This window comes from Equus asinus, chromosome 8 (assembly GCF_041296235.1).
Source record: "Equus asinus isolate D_3611 breed Donkey chromosome 8, EquAss-T2T_v2, whole genome shotgun sequence".
Lineage (NCBI taxonomy): Eukaryota > Metazoa > Chordata > Mammalia > Perissodactyla > Equidae > Equus > Equus asinus.
This window is the reverse complement of record NC_091797.1, coordinates 79,702,096-79,721,366: the sequence shown is the minus strand read 5'-3', so window position 1 is coordinate 79,721,366 and position 19,271 is coordinate 79,702,096. Positions and strand designations below refer to the sequence as shown.

Here is a 19,271-nt window from a genome sequence, read left to right as displayed (position 1 = left end):
CCCGGCCAAGCAGAGGTGAGTCTGGAGTTGGGCATCTGGGCATCTAACCGCAGCACAGACTTCAGCCCAGCTGGGGCCCCTCCCACCCCTTCACCCACAGCCACTCGCTCCTCCACTCCTTCAGTCCTCATTGTAGTGGAAATTGCTAATTGCCTCCTGTCTCAATTCTCCTCTTTAGAAATCGAACCCTGAGCTTCAGCTGGCTAAATACCTGCCCAGCTAGAGACTACATTTCCCATACTCCTTTGCAGCTAGGCGCATCCTGTGGTTAAGTCTTGGCCAATGGGCTGTGAGCAGAAGGAAAGTGTGCCACATCCAAGTGATACCCTTAAAGAGGAAACTTCTCACCCTCCACTTCCTCTTTCCTCTTACTGCAGCCTTGGTTATTATGAACCAATTTTGACCATGTGGGTGAGGACAATATTTTAAGGGCTGGTGGAACAATAGGATAGAAGGAAACTGGGTCCCCCTCTGACCTAGTGGAGCAGAACTGTCTACCTTCCTTGAACTAACACTATGGTTTTGGGTCTTTTCATTATAGCAGCTTAAGCTGTACACTCACACATTTATTCCGGATGCCAAAGACTTCTTGTCAGCCCTTAAGATCTGTTTTATTCTTCTTTCTCTATAACAGAACCTCTGATTGTAGCTGGGCATATGGCTGCCTGTTATAAAGACTATGTTTCCCAGCCGTCCTTGCAGCTGGCTATGACATGTGACTAAGTTCTGACCAATTGGCTATGAGCAGAAGTAGTGTATGTCAGTTACAGGAAGTGTCCTTAAAGAGAAGGGGTGTGTCTTTCCTCATCCCTTCCTCCTTGCTGCTGGCTGGAATGAGGATACAACAGCTGGCCCCTCAGCATCCATCTGGGACCCTAAGGTGACTGTTGGAATGGAATCCATCTACAGCTGAATAACCGGAGCAAAGGAGCCTGGGTCCTTGACACATGGGTCCTATACCAGCCCTGGATCACCTAACTCCAGACTTTTAAGTGAAAGAGAAATAAACTTGTATCTTATTTAAGCCATTTATTTTGTGTTTCCTGAATTGTAAAGCTGAACCTAATCCTAACTGATATATTCACTCACTCATTCATTCATTCATTCTGAAATGAGCCAGGAACACAAAGTAATGGGACCACTATGTGGGTCTGGGGTGGGTCCCCCGTACTCCTCTCTATGGAACACTGAGTGCCTGGTCTGCCCCAAAAAGCCCTGGACGTTGGGGTCCCCAATAAGCGGATTCTACATCCTCGTGAGAACAAAGCGCCACACCGGGGCAGCACGAAGATCCTTGGGCCCTCACCCCAGGTGTTCTGGAGTCAGCAGCTGTCCCTCTCTGGGCCTCAGCACCCCAATGCCATCAGCCAACAGCCCTGCCAAGCCTCCCAGGAAGGGTGGGCATGAGGCTCTAAGGCAGAGCGAGGCCGATGCCACACGCCTAAGAGCGGATGGAAACTTAGGCCACTGCCTTCCTACAGGGCTTGAGTCTCGATGCTGGAACTGTCTCTGGGTTCCGCCAGCCACAGCCCCCACCACCCCAGTCACTTCCCTATGAGGCTCCTCCCTACTATGATCTGAGACATCCTCCTGGCTTCATAAAATACTGCCCCCACCTTGTCAGCCACACCACCTCGGGTTCTGTCTTGCTCTTCTTGTCAAGGCGGTCCGCATGTGCTCCCAGGCCTGGGAGCAAGAAGAAAAAGTGGATCCGAAGGGAGGCAGAGCAACACGCTGCCCAGATGGCCCTCGTTTTTGCTGAGGGCCAACCCCAGATAAGGCTCAATCCTAGGCAGCTCAAAGCCAGTCGATTTAATTCAAGAGATGTGGATTAAATGCATACATCGTCAGTCAGGATGCTGCCGCCCTCAAATGACAGAAATCCAAGCTTAAGAAGAAGGAACTGTTGGCTTGCACATGTGGACAGTCCACGGGTGCCTCCCAATTTCCAGCTGAAGTCCTGAGAGCTGCTCTGATTGGACAGCTCAGCTCCCGAGCCCACCCAGGAGCTTGGATTGGCTCAGACTGGCAGTCACGTGATTCTCCCCTGGATTCAAGGAAGTAACTTTCTTGCAGGACCTGTTCAGAGCCTTTGTATGAATATGTGGACAAACGGAGCATATGGCAATTCCTAAATTGCTTTGAATTTGAGCTAACACTAAGAAATTGGGAGATCTGTTATGTGGGGCCTGCAGGTGGATGGACTCGAGCAGTGACTGCCTCCTTTAGACAGAGCATGAGCTCTCCAGTTTGCTCCAATCCCCACTACTCCCTAATGTCTAGTCCCCAAGCTGCTTCACGACAGACATCGAAGTTTGATGTCTCGCTAGTGACTGGATTATAAGTCCCAAATGCAAAAATGTGAAGCACCACACAATTTGAGGGACATCAAATAACCCTCAATTAATTGCATGTACTCTCTTGTACATACAAAAGCATGTGTGCGCTCTCCCCCATGAACATGCATGAACACAAACATGCATGCATGCATACAAGTACACGAGTACACAGCTGCACACACAACCACACACGGACCCCCTGAGATACAAAGCCAGCCTGAGCTGTCACATCCCCAGCCTGAGGCTCAGACCCTTCTCTGCAGGTACTGGGGCACGTGCACACCCTGTACTGGGCTCTTGTCCAGGCTGGGGAGGGGGAATCAGCAGTGGCATGACCCTGGTCCCTGCTCTCCACGCCCCGCCTTGCCTGGGGCCAGCTCTGGGGTAAGGATACCTACCATGCTGGCCAAAGGCTGGGTTCTAAGCTTCCGTGTCACCTTTGGCTTAAGGCTGGAGTGAGGACTAGGTGGAGGTGAGCCTCCGGAGGCAGGGGCATTAGAGTCAGCCATGAGGGGACCAAGGAAGCCTCAGCCGCTAGAACCCACAGGAAACCAAAGGGGCCCCCCACCCCAGGAGAGGGACCCCAGTTGGGGGTGAAGGGGAGGCTGGTGTGTCTTGAGCAGGTGCACACTCCTGGCGGCCCTGTTTGCGGTGCTCTCTGTGGGGCCCTGGACCAAGACAGAAGCTTCTGCTCCCAGGACCCACCCTGCAGGCTCCTTGTGTCCCTCAGCAAGCGGTCCGGAGGCCGAGATAGGAAGGCAGGTGTCTCTGCTCCAGGGCCCCTCCTGCGACTTCAGCTCCTAACAACCCCGGCCTCAGCTTCAGGGAGCCACGGCCTCGCTCTCTCCCTGCACCTCCACCCTGCCCTCGGCGTTCCTCGGGTGTCAACCAGGAAGGACGACACGAAGGCCTGCGACGTGCGTTATCTGGACGGAGTCAACAGGCCCCTCGGCTTCTTATCGCCAGGCTCCCGGGACCAGGAAAGGAGCCAAGAGCAGCTGACAAGTCTCCCAGGAGAGAGGCCATGGGCTGAGGCCCGCCCGGGAGGTAGAGCACCTGGCAGGGAGGTGAGCTCGGCCCCTCACCTGCAGGAGCACAGGGGGAGTGGGGGCGGCATCGCTGGCTGAAGCAATCCCGGGAGGTTCCAGGGAGGAGGCCGCCCTCACACTGGGCTTGGAAGAATGGGTAGGACTTAGAAGCGTGGAGGGCTGCGCAGATAGGGCGCAGAGCTTCAGCAAAGGAAAGGAAGTGCGAGCACAGCAGTGCTCAGAGGCACAAGCCTCAGGTCTTCACATATCAGGCTCCAGTCCAGCTGTGTGACCTGGAGTAAGTGGCTCCATGGCTCTGTGCCTCAGTTTCCTCATTTGTAAAATGAGGAAAATGTGCCGATGGCACAGTGTGGGTTATTACAGGATTCGATGAAATGACTGCTAAGGCCCATAGCACACAGTAGGTACAATGCATACATAAATGCTAGTTCCTCCCCACCCCTCATGGTTGGGGTGGGAACGCTCGGGAGACAGTAAGGGCTCACACTTACTGAAAGACCACACATGCCAGGTCTGTAGCAATAATGCGCAAACAATCCCTTTTAAGATGGGGACACCAAGGCTCTGGAAGGGAGCGTCCCTTGCCTGAGGTCACCAGGCCACTAAGGAGGAACAGAGTTCGGGCTCAGGTGTGGCTGAATCCAGCTCTGGGGCTCTTAGGGTCTCCGCTGTTCTGGGGAACTCACAGCCTGACTCAGGGACATAGGGCTGGGTCCTGGAGGGGGCAACTCTGGCCGTGGAGGGCCGTGTCTGGGCTCAGAGAAGGAGACCGAGGCAGTGGGAGAAGCAGAAAGAGGTCCTTGCTGCTCTCCAACCCTCCTCTTTAGAAGAGGAGGAGGCCCTGGTGGAGGGAACAGCCGGGGCAAAGGAAAGAAGGTAGGAAGCAGCAAGAGGGCCTCCTCCAGCACAGAGGTGCGACCTGAAGCCCAGAGAGGTGAGGGCACCTGCCCAAGGTCACACAGCCCTCAGGAGGCAGCCCCTCAGTAGGGCGCAGCAGCCGCCTTCTGACCCCGGGCGGCCCCACACTCTCTGAGCCTTGTTTCCTGCAGGGCTGTGAGGGGTTGGAGAGGGCCCCCCATGCCAAGACCTTGTGGGCCCTAATCTCCTCTGGGACCCCAGCACCCCCAGCTCGGAGAGGGCGCCACTCAGGGTGGAATCAGGAAGACCCCAGGGCCCAGGCAGGCCTCCCGGCGCTGCGCCCGGCTTCCCATCGGAGACGCTCTGCTGCCCTCTGGTGGCCCCAGGAGATTCTCATTTTCCCTCAGGTTCCTGAGATCCTTCCCGAGGCAGCAGGTGCCAGACTCCAGGACCACCACCCACACTCCCTGTGCCCCACAGGTGTGTCCCGACCGACGTGGGGGTCCAAGAAATACAGAGTCATATTAAAGCCTCAGGTTTGAACCCACCCGGGTCACATTCCAGCGACGCGACTTCAGGCGGGTTAAGTAACACTCCCGTGCCTCAGTTTACCCTTCTGTAGAACAGGGGTGATAATAATGGTTGCTACTTCATGGTGCCCTTGTGAATGTTGAAGAAAATGTGAAGAGAAGATCTTAGAAGTTTATGGCACATAACAAGCTCTTGATAAAAACTGGTGATACTGTCCCCAACCTGCCCCAGCCTGTAAAGTGACAGGACATCCCTCCTCCTTTCTGACCTGGTCCCCAGGTAAGGGAAGCCCTGCTAGAGCTCAGCACGGCTGGATTCCCTCAGAGACCAGGGTTTTGAATCCTTGGCTTTGTTGCCCAAGTCGTGTGACACAGAAAGAGTGGCTTCATCACAGTGCCAGCTTCAGGGCTGCTGTGTGCCTCCCATGAGCTCAAGGAGGTGGGAACCCTGGACCCACCAGAGTCACAGATTCAACTCAGAAAGTGTTTATTGGCCAGGGCTATGGGGCGGGGCGGGGGGGTGCCACAGGGAGCAGTTCAGGAGGCCTTCCTTCAGGAGGCGGCCAGCACAGGGCACAGGGCAGCTTCCACAGCCATCCGCCAGCCTGAGGGCCCCTCAGCTGGCCATAGGGGTTTCCAGCCCAGACCAGGAGCCCTCAGCTCTGACCCAGCTGAGCTTTCAGAGCCTGCAGCTCTCGGCTATCAATGCTGTTGCCTCCACACACGATGACTACGACCGAGGCCAGGGAGGGGCGCAGGCGGCCCTCAGCCTGGAGCCTCTGCAGGAGGCCTGAGTAGATGGCAGCCAAGGCTGCCCCGCAGGCAGGCTCCACCAGCATACGCTCGTCATCTGCCCAGAGCAGGGGGGTGGGGGAGGAGGAGAGCACAGAAGGGAGGGACACTGGTTAGTGCTCCGCAGGCTCTGGGCAGTGCAAATCCGTGAAGCAGCCAGCCAGCCTGCCCTCTGTCCACCCGTCTCACAATCCATTACGTGTCTGACTCTCTCTCCATCCATCCCTCCATCCATCCACCTTTCATCCCTCTATCCATCCATCCATCTCCCTATCCATCATTTGCCTGTCTGTCTGTCCATCCATCAGTGTAACCATCAGTCAACATATCCATCCATCCATCCATCCATTCATCCATCCATCCCCTATCCATCATTTGCCTGTCTGTCCACCCATCAGTGTATCAATCAATCAGTGTATCCATCCATCCATCCCCTATCCATCATTTGCCTGTCTGTCTGTCCATCAATGTGTCCATTAATCAGTGGGCCCATCTCTTATCCATTATCTACCTTTCCACTCACTCATACATTCATCCATTCACTCAACAAATATTTATCGAGTGCCCATTCCCTGCCAGGCCCCATGCTAGCAGGACCCCGGGGACATGAGAGCAAACAAGACACACGAGCTTCCACTCTCATGGAGGTCACAGTCTAGTGATGGAGGTGGGTAAGAACCAGGCTGTTATGGGATTGGTGCATAGGAGTCTCCCACCTATGCAGGGTGGGGGCGGGAGATCAGAAGAGGCTTCCTGGAGGAGGTGCGGTGAGGCTGAGCAGCCTTGAGTCACAACAAGGCCACAGGGAGCAGGGCCGGGGAAGAAGCGCATGCACAGAGTCTGGGGGATGGACACAGCACGGCACGCTCTTCCTCACCCTCACCCCTTCCATCGACTCAACGTGCACTCATTGCGTAAGGACTGCGTGGCCAGCCCTGCCACAGGCGCTGAGGACACAGACAGGGGAGAGCAGGCTCTCGATACAGGGCGCAGGGACTCGGGCCCGGGGAGGAGCTGGGGCAGCGCTCACTCACCCAGGAACCTCTGCACGGCACTCACAGCCTCCACGTCCTCCACCACCTCGGAGAAGATCTCGAACTCCTTCGTGCACTCCAGGGCCCGCGCGAGCACCGTCTTGGCCCCCAGGGACTTGGCCACACTGGAGAAGGGGCAGGGGGCGGGGAGGGCGGGGATGCGGGGGAAAGCTGGGGAGTCAGGAGGCCCCACGCGGACCCAGCTCTCCCCAGCCCCGGGCCGCCCTCCTGTCTGGTGATGGGCGGGAGCTCACAGAGGACACACTCAAACTCATGTGTCCCATGAATGACAGACCAATGCTCATCACTTTCTGACTGTACGACCCTGACCCTGCCGCTCCTCGCACAGACCCCAGAAAGCCATCATGGAAAAGGATTCTTTTTCATTTGATTCATTAATAACTATTTATCACGTCTGTGCTATAGCGAATATTGATAGAATGTTTACAAGGGGCCAGATGCATGGGTTTCCTGTTTTAATCCTCGCAACCACCTTTTGAGCTGGCAACTTAAGAGTTCCATTCTATAGGTGAGGAAACCTAAGCTCAGAGAGGGTAAGGAACCGGCTCAGAATGAGTCAGAACATGACTTTATTGGGAAATAGAGTCCTTACAGGTGTTATTTATTTAAGGTCCTACTGGATTGGGGTGGATGATGAATCCAATGACTGGTGTCCTTATAAGAGGACAGACACACAGAGAAGAAGGCCAAGTGAAGACAGAGGCAGAGGGATGTAGCTACAAGCCAAGGAAAGCCAAGGATTGCTGATAACCACGAGAAGCCAGGAGAGCAAGGAAGGATTCTCCCCTGGAGCCTCCGAGGGGGCGCGGCTCTACTGACACCCAGATTTCAGATTTAGAGCTTCCAGGACTGGGAAAAAATTAATCTCTGTTGTCGCAAGCCACCTCGTTTGTGGTCATTTCTATGGCAGCCTTAGGAAACTAACACAGCATCTGTGATGATGGTGGTGCTGGCGGCGATGAAGGATACAAGATGAGGCGGGTCTGGAGGCTGGACCACTCTCTGTTCGGTGGTTTGTTTGTAACAACTTTCCCCAGTTGAATTAAGATCAGTTACAAAAAGCAATGAGGAAAATGTTCTCTCACGATGTTGCAGAAAAAATGAAACTATGTTTATGATCTATAATACGAACTAGAAAAATAGAGGTTATAGAACTGTGTGAAGGATATAATCGCAACTTTTAAAAATGCATAATCAATTCATTCATCATGTCACAGACATTTATTGAGCACCTACTGTGTGCCAGGCACCTTTCACTTGTATATAACTATGCACGCACGGGGGGAAAAACAAAGACTGGGAACAATGCGACCCATTGCTCATCTTTGGGCGGTGGAATTGAGGGTGCCATTTTGTTTTCTGTTGCTTATTGCTTGCCTACATTTTCTAACTTATCTGCAACACACTCAAATTGCTTTTGTAATGATCCAGACCAATGAAAGTTTGTTTTATTAATTGATGAGGCTCAGATGAACCACATCCTTCATCTACTTTTTGAGCACCGCCTTCTAACTTAGACCCACGTTACTACAGCTGGAGTCCCAGGGGAAGGAGACCCTCTTGGGTGCTCCTCACCCACACTGGTTGGGCCTGGGAGGCCCTCGGGCAGCAACATCCCCACCCTCCAGTCCCCCACAAATGCCCCCAGCCTCACCTACCTGGTGATGTCCGGCAGCGTGACTAGCCTGCCCGCCTCAACGGCGGCATTGAAACAGTGGGCCCCTCGGGTCTCCATGGCAATGACGGGCACGTGCTGCCAGCCCACCTGTGCCAGGCCATCCAACACCCCAACCAGGAGCCCCCCGCCCCCCACTGACAGCACCAGGGCTCCTGGCGGGGTCCCCAGCGCTGCCTTCAGCTCCCGCACCAGGCTGGCATGGCCTTCCCTGGAGAGGAGCGGGAGGAAAGCAGGTGAGGGAAGCCCGGAGTCCCAAAGGCTCCCAGATACACAAACTGCCCTTGTCACCATCCCTGCCCCACCCACAGCAAGGGGAGAGTGGGTGGCTGAGCCACACTGGGTTCACTCAGTGTTCATCCATTCCACTTAGTCACTCACCCACTCTCTCCTCCCCCCTCACCCTCCCAGGCACTTTCTCAGACATTGTCCCATCGAATGTCCTCTGTAACTGTGGGAAGAGGCAGCAGTCGTGGGTGTGTGTGGTTCAGAGGGGACCACCGTACCACTCGAAACCAGCCTCACTCAAGTCCTGGGCCTGGGACTTAATGTCTCTGTCACTTACTAGCTGTGTCATCTTGGGCAAGCTGCTTGACCCCTTTGTGCCTCAGTTTCCTCACCTGTAAAAAGGGCATAAAACACCCACCTCTAGGGCCTCGGGAAGGAAGAAATGGATTCAATGTGCCCCAAAGTACACACTCAATAAAGGGCATGAATTATTTGCATTTCCATTTAACATATGTGGAAACTGAGGCACGGGGTGGTGAGACGCTTTGCATGAAATCACGCAACTTGCAAGTGGCGGAAGTGAGGTCTGAACCCAGGTGTATCTGGCTTCAAAGCCTCTTCTCTCTGGCCCTCAGTTTCCCCTTCTGTCTAATGGGAGGACCCTGGCTCCACAAGGTTCTCAGCTCTGAGCTCCATGGGGGAGGGCGCCAGCCTTACCATATCAGAGGGTGGTCAAACGGGGAGACGTTCTCCCAGCCATCCCTTCTGGCCAACTCTAGTGCCCTCAGATTGGCCTCGTCCCAGACCTAAAGAGAAACCGAGGGCCTCAGAAGACCCCAGAGTCGGCCTGCTTGGAGGCTGGAGCAGAGCCTGCGGTCTCCTGGACGGCTCCAGGGCCCGGTGGGCTGGGGAGGACCCCGAGGGTGAGGCCAGAGCTGGCACGGGCCCCTTGGCCTCAGGGACAAGTGCAGTGGCTTCTGGGTGGACCCAGGGCTGCCGTGTGCTTTCCACAATCCCCACGGGCCGCGCCTGGCTGCCAGGCTGTGTGAGGACGGAGCCCCCCATCCTGAGCTGCTGGGGGAGGGGCGAGGCGTCTTCCACTGCTAACCAAGCGGCAGGGGAGAAGCCCCCTCAAATCACAGCCGCAAATAGCACCTCGACCACTACAGATCCTGTCCATGAAAACCAGCAATGGCCCAGGTGGTGGCCTGCAGTGGGGCTTAGGCAGCCAGAGGGACAGCCCCGATCTCGACAGACCCGACTACTTGAGGGCCTGTCTTCTTTCTCACTGGTTTGGCATCTTGGCAGAGGTCCATGTCCCTGCACCCCACCCCAGGGTCACCTGTGGGGCGTTCTCTGGCTAGGGGACTTGCTGGCCAGTGGGCAAGGCGGACAGCAAGTGTGAAGGAGCTGACCCCCCAGAGTGACCCTTGGGCCCTCCCTGGGCCGTGCTCTCCACGGTAGCACAGAGGGCCCCGGGGGACTGACCAGTGGCCCACAGAGGTGACCTGCTCCTTCACACACCCCTCCTGGGCTCTCTTCCCTTCCCTGACTCATTTCCACCCTCCCCTATTCACATCTCCTGCAGTCACCCCCCCAAAATGTACACTCACCCCAATTCTTCTCTGAGGGTCTGCTTCATTTCAGAGGGACCCACGCCAGCCCATCTCAGCAGAAGCTGAATGGAAAACAGCAGCCTCCCTTCCCAAGGGTGGGGTGACACCGGGGCCAGAGAGAGCCTTCGCCCGACCTTGGGCAGCCCACAGCGCCCACTCTGCACCCAGGCCTGTGCCGGAGGGACTCAGAGAAGAAAAAGCAGTGGTCCCCGCCCATGAGGAATGCCCCATCCAGCTGAAGAGATGGGCCCCATTCTCACGAGTTATTGAGACAAACATGAGGTTTGAAGCTGTGCAGCCTTGACTCCCCGGCGCTCCCCTGGAGGTCCCCAGCAGCCCCCACCCAAGATCCCTGCCTCTAACCCCACCTGCCTCCCATCCATTGCAGCCAGAGCCAAAATCCAGCCACATCTCTCGGCTGCCCAAAATCCTTCTCTGGCTCCCCACTGCCCGCAGGTTGGAACCCACGTGGCCTCACCTACCAGCCACCCTGCCTGACTGGGCACTGTGCCCTCCTCGGCCTCCCCTATCCCCACCATCCTGCCAGACGCTGGGCTGCAGCCGGAATGCACCAGGCTCACCCTATCTCCACGCATTTCCCTCTTTCCTCTTCCCACGAGCACTCTCTCCCTTTTCTCCACTGGGAAGACTCATATTTCTCCTTCAAGACCCCACTCAGGGTACACTTCCTTCTCAGGGAGCCTTTCACGGATCCCCTCCCCAAGTCTGGGGTGCAGCCCCGTGGGAGTTTGGACCACCACCCAGCTCTCCCCCTCCCCCAGTTAGAATCCTCCAGCCATGCCCTCTGCCCTCTGACTTTGCTGTTCCTCTTACAGAGTAGGGGGGAGGACACTCCACACCCCACTGAGGTTGGTCTTCGCCATGTGACTTGCTTTAGCCAATGGCACATAGCAGAAGTGACAGTGTCACGGTTCTGAGCCAAGACCTTACGAGGCACTGCATGCCTCCTCTCACTTCCCTTGCCAGTCACCTTGAGAAGAACAGGCCCCAGGTGGCCCCTGGGCAAGGAAGATGAGAGAACATTTCCTAGAAGCCGTTGACATCTGGGGGCTGTTTGTTATGCAGCATTGCCCAGCAGCGCTAGCTGGTGAACACAATACGCCTTCTCTGTTCCCCCTCAGTGCCCTGTGCTTCCTCCATCGCAGCATCTCCGTGCTCTGTTATCAGCATCTGTTACCTGGGTGTCTCCCCGACAAGACTTTGAGCTTCTTGAGAACAGAGACCATGACTTACTTTCTTTGTATTCCTAGCTCTGTCTAACATAGTGCAGGCACATAGGATGTGCTCAGTGAATATCTGTTGGATGGAAGAAAGGAAGGAAGGAAGGAAGGAAAGAAGGAAGGAAGAGAAGGAGGAAGAAAGGGTACTGGGATGATGGAAGGATGGATAGATGCATGGATGGAAGGAAGGGATAAAGGGTGATGGGTGGGAGGATGGTTGAATGGATGAATAAACAGAGGACAGAAGGAAGGAAGGAGGGAGGGGAGAGGAAACTATACACTAAGTATTGGAGACCAGCTTTCGAGTACCACGGTATGGCTTTTAGTTTTAATTTTGATGGTTTTAAATATCTGTTTTCCAAGGATAACTTTTTTCTTCTTTCCAGGAGCATAGAAGGATTCCATGTTTGTGTCTATGATTCTTTGGTAAGAAAGTGCTATCCCGTCAGTGGGCACCCTTCGTGCTGGGTGGTACCAGAACAAGAAGTGATGCTGCCACCATCTTGCTTTATACTTTTTGTCTTATCGAATGGCAAAAATTTTAGAGGGGAAATACCAAGAGTTAGTGAGGCTGTCGGGAGACACACATGCTCCTGGTAACCACCAGCTCCCCGTTTCTCCCGGCTTCATGCAGAGGCAGCCTTCTCAGCGTGGGGAAAGGCAGGTCGAGAGGCCCCAACCTCAGTACACATCACATCCCACTCCCTCCCCTCAGCTCAGCCGTCTCAGGGGAAGACTGGTCCCAGGCATAGTTCATCCAAAGGAAGAGGGGACAGAATCTCGCAGGGGAGCGGGGGTGAAGGGGGAGCAGCCCACTCCAGCCGGCTTCCCCTTCCCAGGGTCCTTACCTTTCCAGTCAGCTGGACCTCGGCCCCCTGCCCCTCCAGCCTCCTCACGACCTGCAGGGAGGTGCCCTCGGGGAGCACGATGGTGGCGGGGACGCCCAGCTTCCGAGCGGCGTAAGCAGCAGCCATGCCCGCGTTGCCCCCTGTGGAGGAAGTAGAAGGGGGCGCAGTGGGAAGTGCTGCATTAGCCTGTTGACACACTTTCCCCCTCCCTCCAGTGGCCTTTGGGGGCAACTCCTTCCTGTGCTCCTGTGCCCCACCTTTGAATCCCTCCCGTAGCCCAGAGGTGGACACACAATCTAGACTGAGTCAACTGGAGAACTTAATCCCCTGACCCGTGATTGATTCAGGGATCAATACGTGACCCAAGGTGGGCCAAAAAGACCAATTCGTGGATTGAGGAGAGCCATCAGGAAGGGGTGCTCCCTTCTTACTAGGGTTGGTAGGATGGTAGGGGGCAAGCCTGGAACTCATGATGGCCATCTTGAGGCCTCTACCATGAGGCCTGTATGAGAATAAAGCTAGTATAGAGGAAAGAGAAGCCAAGAGAAGGACAGATATAGAGGAGAGGTCCTAGATCCAGCTGTGCCTGAAAGCCACTTATCCCAAGAATTTTCAGTTCTTGACATCTATGACTTAAACTTGTATGAATTGGGTTTCTGTCACTTACTACCATGAGTCCTGAATGATGGGAAGAATGCTGGGAGGGGACACACAAAGTGGGCATCTGACCATGACCTTGATGAGGAGGCTGAGCCCTGGACATCTACTGCTGCTCCAGCCAGCTCTTCTTCCCCACACCCAGCCCTGAGGAGCCTCATGAGCAGAAAGGGGTGGGGTCACCTGAGGCACACACCAGGTGTCTGCATCCCTTCTTGGCCACCTGGGAAAAGAAGGAATGGGTTTGGGGCTAACTCGTGGAGGCCTGTGTGGGACACAGTTAGACCCTCCCCATGCCACTGCAACCCTGCTCATCCGACCCCCAGCTCTCCTTTCCCTTCTGTACGTGTTCACTTCTCCCCTCCTGCCCTCGCCCCCATCCGCCCCACACCCCTCACGCCTCCCCTCCCTCCTGCACAACCTCGCCTCTCCCCTTCTGATCACACGGCCTCACCTCCTGGCAGAAATGCCCAATGCCCCGGATCTTGAAGGAGCCGGTGGGCTGCACATTCTCACACTTGAGGAAGACGGTCGTGCCCACCACCTGCGACAGCGCCCAGCTCTCCAGCAGAGGCGTGACTGTGTGGAAGTGCTCCTCAGCCGCACGCTCCGCCAGGGAGCCCTCCATGCCAGCAACCACAGGAGCCCTGCAGGAGGACATGGACGTCACAGCCAGGGAACCACTGGTCAAGAGTCCCCTTAACCAGACGGGGTGCTGAGGGGCAGGGTGGAGGGAGAGAAGACCGTCTGCTTGGCTCCCCCTACCCCCTCTACTGCCAAGCTGTGAGACTCCTGGCAAGTGTCTGCCCCTCTCTGGGCCTCAGTTTCCCAACGGAGGTTTGAAGCTGGGGCCCTTTGATTCTGTAACTGTGGCTGCCCACAGCGCTGGGGATAGAGAACATGGCCTATACGTGGTGGTGAACGAGAGCAAAAGCATTCATTCCTCCATCATTCATTCACTCATAAAAGCATTTCTTGAGCGCCTACTAGGTTCCAGGCATTCAGGTTTTGGGACCCAGGCGTGTACAAGCCAGAGGGCGGCCCTGCTTCGTCAGAGCCCACATTCTGGTTGGGAAGACCAAATCACAGAATTTCAAACAGGGGTGACGGGAAGGGGGTGCATCTTAGCAAGGGTGGTCACGAGAGACCTCTCCCAGAAAGAAACTTTTTAAAAAACTTTTATTATGGAAAATTTAAACATAGCAAAAATCCTGAGAACAGTAGAAGGAACCTCTTGTGTAGCTGTCACTCAATTTCAGCAAATCAGCTCACCGCCTGGCTTGTTGCATCCATGTCTCCACCCACTCTCCCTTCCTCTGTTATTTTTTCCTCCCTTATTAAATTTTCCTCCTGTATTATTTCATCTGTAAATATTCAGCACGCACCCCTAAAAGCAAAGAATTTTTTTTTTCCTGGCAAGATTGATTTTATTGGATCTTTTTATTGAGATGTAATTGACATATGACCTTATGCTAGTTTCAAGTGTACAACAATTATTCAATATTTGTATATTTTGCAAGTGATCACCATCGTAAGTCTAGGAACATCTGTCACCCTACATAGTAACAAAATCTTTTTCTTGTGATGAGAACTTTTAAGATCTACTCTGTTAGTAACTTTCAAATATGCATAACAGTATCATAGTCACCAAGCTGTTCCTTCCACCCCCATGACATTTATTTGATAACTGGAAGTTTGTACATTTTGCCCACAAAGAGCTCTTTTTAGACAATGTAGCCACATGGTTTCACAACTACATACATTTGTCCAAACTCATCGAATTTTCACTGAAAGTGGGCTAATTTTATTTATGTAAATAAATGCTAATTTTTAAAAAATGTAATCACAATACCATCATCACATCTAAAAACATTAATAGTAATTTCTTAATGTCATCAAATATCTGGTAATTGTTCAGGTTTGCAGCCGTCTCATGAAATGTGATCAAGGGTGGTGGGTTGGGGTTTTTAACCGTCTGAATCGGGATGCATATGGGATCCGCGCGTTCTGATTGGCTGAGAGTCTTCTAATTTTCTTTTGATCCGCACGTTCTCAAAGGGGAACTCTGAGATGAATGGCAAGCAGGGAGGGAGGGAACAGCATTCCCGCGGCGGGAACAGCAGGTGGAAGCAGCTTGAGAGAGGGATGAACTCGGGGTGTCGCGGGGGCGGGGAGGAGGGCTGGGCGGCGGACGTGAGGGCCGCGGGCGGGCAGGGGGAGGCCCGGGCCGTCCGGCGGGGTAGGGGGCGTCCCAGCCCCAGGGAGGAGCCGAGCCTTTATCCTAATCCCACCTGCAGTGGGAGGTTTCCAGCGAGGCGCGGGGGAGGGAGCGAGCGAGCGAATGAATGCACCCGTGGGTAAGGCGAGGAGAAGAGGAGAGAGGGAGGAAGTGAGAAGGGAGGAGAAGCGGAGAGAGGAAGAAAGGAGCAAATGAAGCCGCTTTCCTTCTCTGCGCAGAGAAGGGTTGGGCCGCCCCCCACAGTTCCACCACTTGACACTAGGGGGAGCGCTGCAGCTCCCCACGCACCACGAGCCGGGTCGTCTGCACCTGCTCAGGGCTGGGTCCCCATCAGAAGGTTCCAGCTCCTGGATTTGACCTGCGTCCTTGTCGGGATGGCCCTTTGAGTCCCCAGGCAGGGCAAAGCCTGAGCCACCTCCACCTGGTGCCATCAAGGGCACTTTTGGAGCTGGTCATGGCATTGGGGGAGCGGCGGGAGGCCCCCCCAACCCCTGTCGCCTGTATCGTGGAGCCCCAGAGTGTGAGCTCCGGGGTCAGCCGGGGACCAAAGCCAGAAACCGGCTCAGAATTCCCGGCTGTGTGACCAAGACAGGTGTCTCAACCTCTCTGTGCCTGTTTGCCTTCCTATAAAATGGGAGTAACAGTCCTGGCCTCACAGATTATGGTGCAGATTCTTCATCATCATCATCACCATCATCATCATAATAGCTACTGAAGGGGAGCAGATTTTGCCACCCCAAAACATGTCTGTTTGGCATCCGGGTTAGTTTGAGCTAAAGGCAGTCAGAACCCAGCAGACTCAGGAACGCTCTTTACTCCGTCTCAGCCGCCCAAATGCATGTTGGAAGGGGGCCTGGACCCGGACGAGAGCGGCTGTTGGACTGACCTCTTTAGCCGGGAAACGGATCTGCTGGGCAGGGCAACCTTTGCTTTCCAAGCGTCCCGCCTGCCTGCCTGTGAGGCGCCCTCCTCCCCCCGTGCCCAGAGCCTGCCCCTCTCCCAGCTCAGGACGGGCCCGAGCCTCAGTCGCCAGCCTGCCCTTTGAGTCCGCATATCTTTATGGGCTCCCCTGTGCACGCAATCAACTCTGCCTCTCTCCTGTTAGTCTGTCAGATCAGCTTAATTACCAGACCAGCCGCAGAGCCCAGAGGGGAGAGGGAAGCATGTTTCCGCCCCTACGCTGCCCCCTGCTGAGTCCCTACTGTGCACCAGACATCAGCCGACCCCTGCAGGTGCTCTGTCACCGGGGCCTTCTAACTGCTGGCGTGCTCCCCTCACTCTGGCAAGTTTGTAGGACACCGAGAGGGGACAGCCCTGGCCTGGGAACTGGGGATGCCACAAGACAGACATCTGCTCTTGGAGCTGGTTTACAGTCTGATGGGGACGTCAGCATTCCACAAACAACTGTATAGACAGACAAAATAATTGGAAATGGTGAAAACTGCTCAGAAGGAAATATGCATACAGGGAGTCTTGAATAGAACAAGGGGACCCACTTTGGGTAGAGAGGTCAGAAAAGGCCTTTGGGAAGAGGTGACCATTGCAACTGAGACCTGAAAAAGGAAAATGAACTAACCATACGGCAAATGGGGCGAAGAGCTTGTGCATCACAGGCCCGTGCTGAGGATTAAGTGAGACCATCCAGCAAAGGCGTCAACTCTGGGCCTGGCATTATGATAACAGCTAATAGTTGGGTGGGACTTGCGAGCCAGGCACTGTGCCAATCACCTTATATGTTATCTCATATAATTCTTACAACAATCCTGAGATAGGTTCAATTATTAATTCCATTTTATAGACATGGAACTGAGGCCCAGAGAGGTTAAGGAACTTGTCCAAGGTCACACAGCTGGAAACGGCGCGGCCAGGATCCAAACTCAGGCAGTGTTCTTTGGCATTTGTGCTCTTAACCACCATGCCATACTTCCTCTATTATATTAGCAATATTATGATGATGATGATGATGATTAAAGGTGTGAGCATTTAATACTTAATTGCCAGTTGGCCAAATGCTCCTGGCTCAGTCCCCCGGCTCCCCCAGCCCTCTTGGTTATCCCGACCACCCGCAAGAGGACGGCAGGTATCAGTTAAATGAAGAAGCCCCAGGTCACCAACAGCCTTCTGGGTCCAGACGCCCATAAGGGCACAGGCCTTCCAGACTGAGGTCTGGGCCAAGCTGAGCCCTCGGCCTGGGGACGTGTAGCTGTCCCCGCATGTGGCAGCCGCTGGGGCCGAGGGGGTGCCCTGGGCCCTGTCTGCTGAGGAGCAGTGCAGTGGGGAGCCCACGGCGTGGTTCAGGGCCCAGCAAGTACAACCGCAGCCGAGCCCCCGTTCCTCACCGGGCTGTACCTGTCGCATCTGTGGACTGGGGTAATCACCTCCACTCGCCCCACCGCCCTGGTCCCTCGGGCTTTTCCAGAGGCCACCTGGCTGACACTCACAGCCAAACCCCTACGCAGAGTTGGGAGACCTTGGCCGGCCCCCCGCTGGCAGCCCCCCAGCCCTGCCGCCCCGGCCAGCAGGACCTGCCCCCCACCCTCGGCCCCTGCACCCGGCGCTCTCCTCGGGGCAGCCTGGGCCGCGGGGCAGCCGGAGCGGAATCGGTCTTCCTGGGAGGGCTCAGGCCACCCTCCCCTCCTCTCACTTTCGCCCACCCAGCCGGGACTTTGCCCTGGAAACTTCCAGACTTCCCCACACTCACAGTCGCACATGCACACAGAGCCCCAGGCCCCTTACCTTCCTGCCCCACTGTCCCCAGACCAGCTTGGCCCCAGCCTGTGGCCACCAGCCACCGGGCTTCCCGTGGCCTCACGGGGCCTCGGCCCCTCCCACTGTGTTAAAGGGACAGCTCCCGGCTGGAGGAGGGACCCGGGAGCAGCTTTCACTGCCTCACTGCCTCTCCATGCTCTGTCCACTATCCCATCCCGCCTGACAGATGAAGAAACAGAGGCTCAGAGAGGGGCACTCCCTTGGCTGAGGCCACCCAGCCAGCGAGAGACACTCTTTACCCCTCACCTCGGACCATCTCTTCCGTGACACCAACATCTCCAAGTCTTCTTATTCCAGCCCGCTGCTTGTCCCGAATGCCCAGCCACGTGCCCTGGACCACTGTCAGGGTCGGCTTAGGTCTGAGACGAGAAAAAAAAGACAAGGAAACAGTTGTTATCCGTCACATGAGAAAGGCCTATTTTCTGAAGCAGCTCCTCATCTCTGATATCTTACACCCAACTTGGGAACCCAAACAGTTATGTACGGTTCACATGCATGACTCTGACCATTCATTCATTCATTCAACGAACGTTTATTGGACAACTACTATGTGTCAAGCCCTGGGGACCTCAGCTTCAAAGAAGACAGCATGTCCCCCGCCTCAGAAAGCCCCAGGGAGCCGTGGAGGAGCAGTTGGAATCCGTGCCGTCAGAGGCTGGCAGCGGAGGCAGGCAGGGCTGTGGGCGGCCAGAGCAGGTAGGAAGGCTTCCCGGAAGAGGGTAAGACTGAGCTGAGCCAGGAACCAGGAACGCGGATGGCGAAGGTCAGGAAGTGAAAAGCGTGGTGTGTGGCAGGACGGGAGTGTCCAGTGGGACTGGAACAGAGGAGGCAGGCTGGGGCAGCAGGTGGGTTCAGGGCTGGCGAGGCGGGCAGGAAGAGAGGCCACAGGGGTGCCTGTGCCAATTCAGAGTCTGGACCTCACCCGGGGGCAGTAGGGAGCCATGGAAGGCTGTAGGTAGTGGAAAGATGATGTGATCAGATTCACGTCTTGTCTCTGTCACCATATCGCTGGGTGAACCTGAGCTAGTCCCACCCATCACTGGGCCTCAGTTTCCCTGTATGGAGAATGGGAGGTGAGGTCCAGGAAGCATCTGGCAGCCCAGATGGTCTGTGCCCTCCTTGGGCTCTATATGACCTCCCCAAGTTTGATGATTAACTCCCGGCCGCACGGGATCAAGTCGAGCTGTTTGGCCACGATCCTAGATGAGGACTCTGGCAACTTCATGCCCCTCCTCTCATTGCACGTGCACCCGGCCTTGTCAGCTGTCCTGTCCTGGACTGGCTGCTGGGGACAAGAGGTGGTAAAACCCAATTCGTGCCCCGAGGTGGCCCCCGGCCTGGAGGGAAGAGGAAGACACCCAATTCAGCGACAACG

At 55.5% G+C, this 19,271-nt stretch overlaps 1 protein-coding gene across 4 annotated transcripts; it reads right to left on the bottom strand.

Annotated features, from left to right (window-relative positions):
- Positions 1 to 4,929: 4,929 nt before the first annotated feature.
- SDSL (serine dehydratase like) lies at positions 4,930 to 18,949 on the bottom strand. Of its 4 annotated transcripts, none has more exons than XM_070516125.1 (9): positions 18,819 to 18,949; positions 18,143 to 18,255; positions 13,343 to 13,535; positions 12,899 to 13,111; positions 12,232 to 12,371; positions 9,244 to 9,332; positions 8,282 to 8,509; positions 6,603 to 6,727; positions 5,242 to 5,626 (listed from the first exon to the last, which is right to left on the bottom strand). In XM_070516125.1, the coding sequence occupies exons 4-9, from the start codon at positions 13,047 to 13,049 to the stop codon at positions 5,433 to 5,435; spliced, it is 927 nt and encodes a 308-aa protein (XP_070372226.1). In that variant the 5' UTR covers positions 13,050 to 13,111; positions 13,343 to 13,535; positions 18,143 to 18,255; positions 18,819 to 18,949; the 3' UTR covers positions 5,242 to 5,432. The 4 variants fall into 4 exon arrangements, with proteins under 4 accessions (XP_014714105.1, XP_070372226.1, XP_044631756.1 ...); XM_044775821.2 differs by having other exon boundaries at positions 13,072 to 13,111; positions 18,819 to 18,943; XM_014858619.3 differs by lacking the exons at positions 18,143 to 18,255; positions 18,819 to 18,949 and adding an exon at positions 17,864 to 18,049 and having other exon boundaries at positions 4,930 to 5,626; positions 13,072 to 13,111.
- Positions 18,950 to 19,271: the final 322 nt, after the last annotated feature.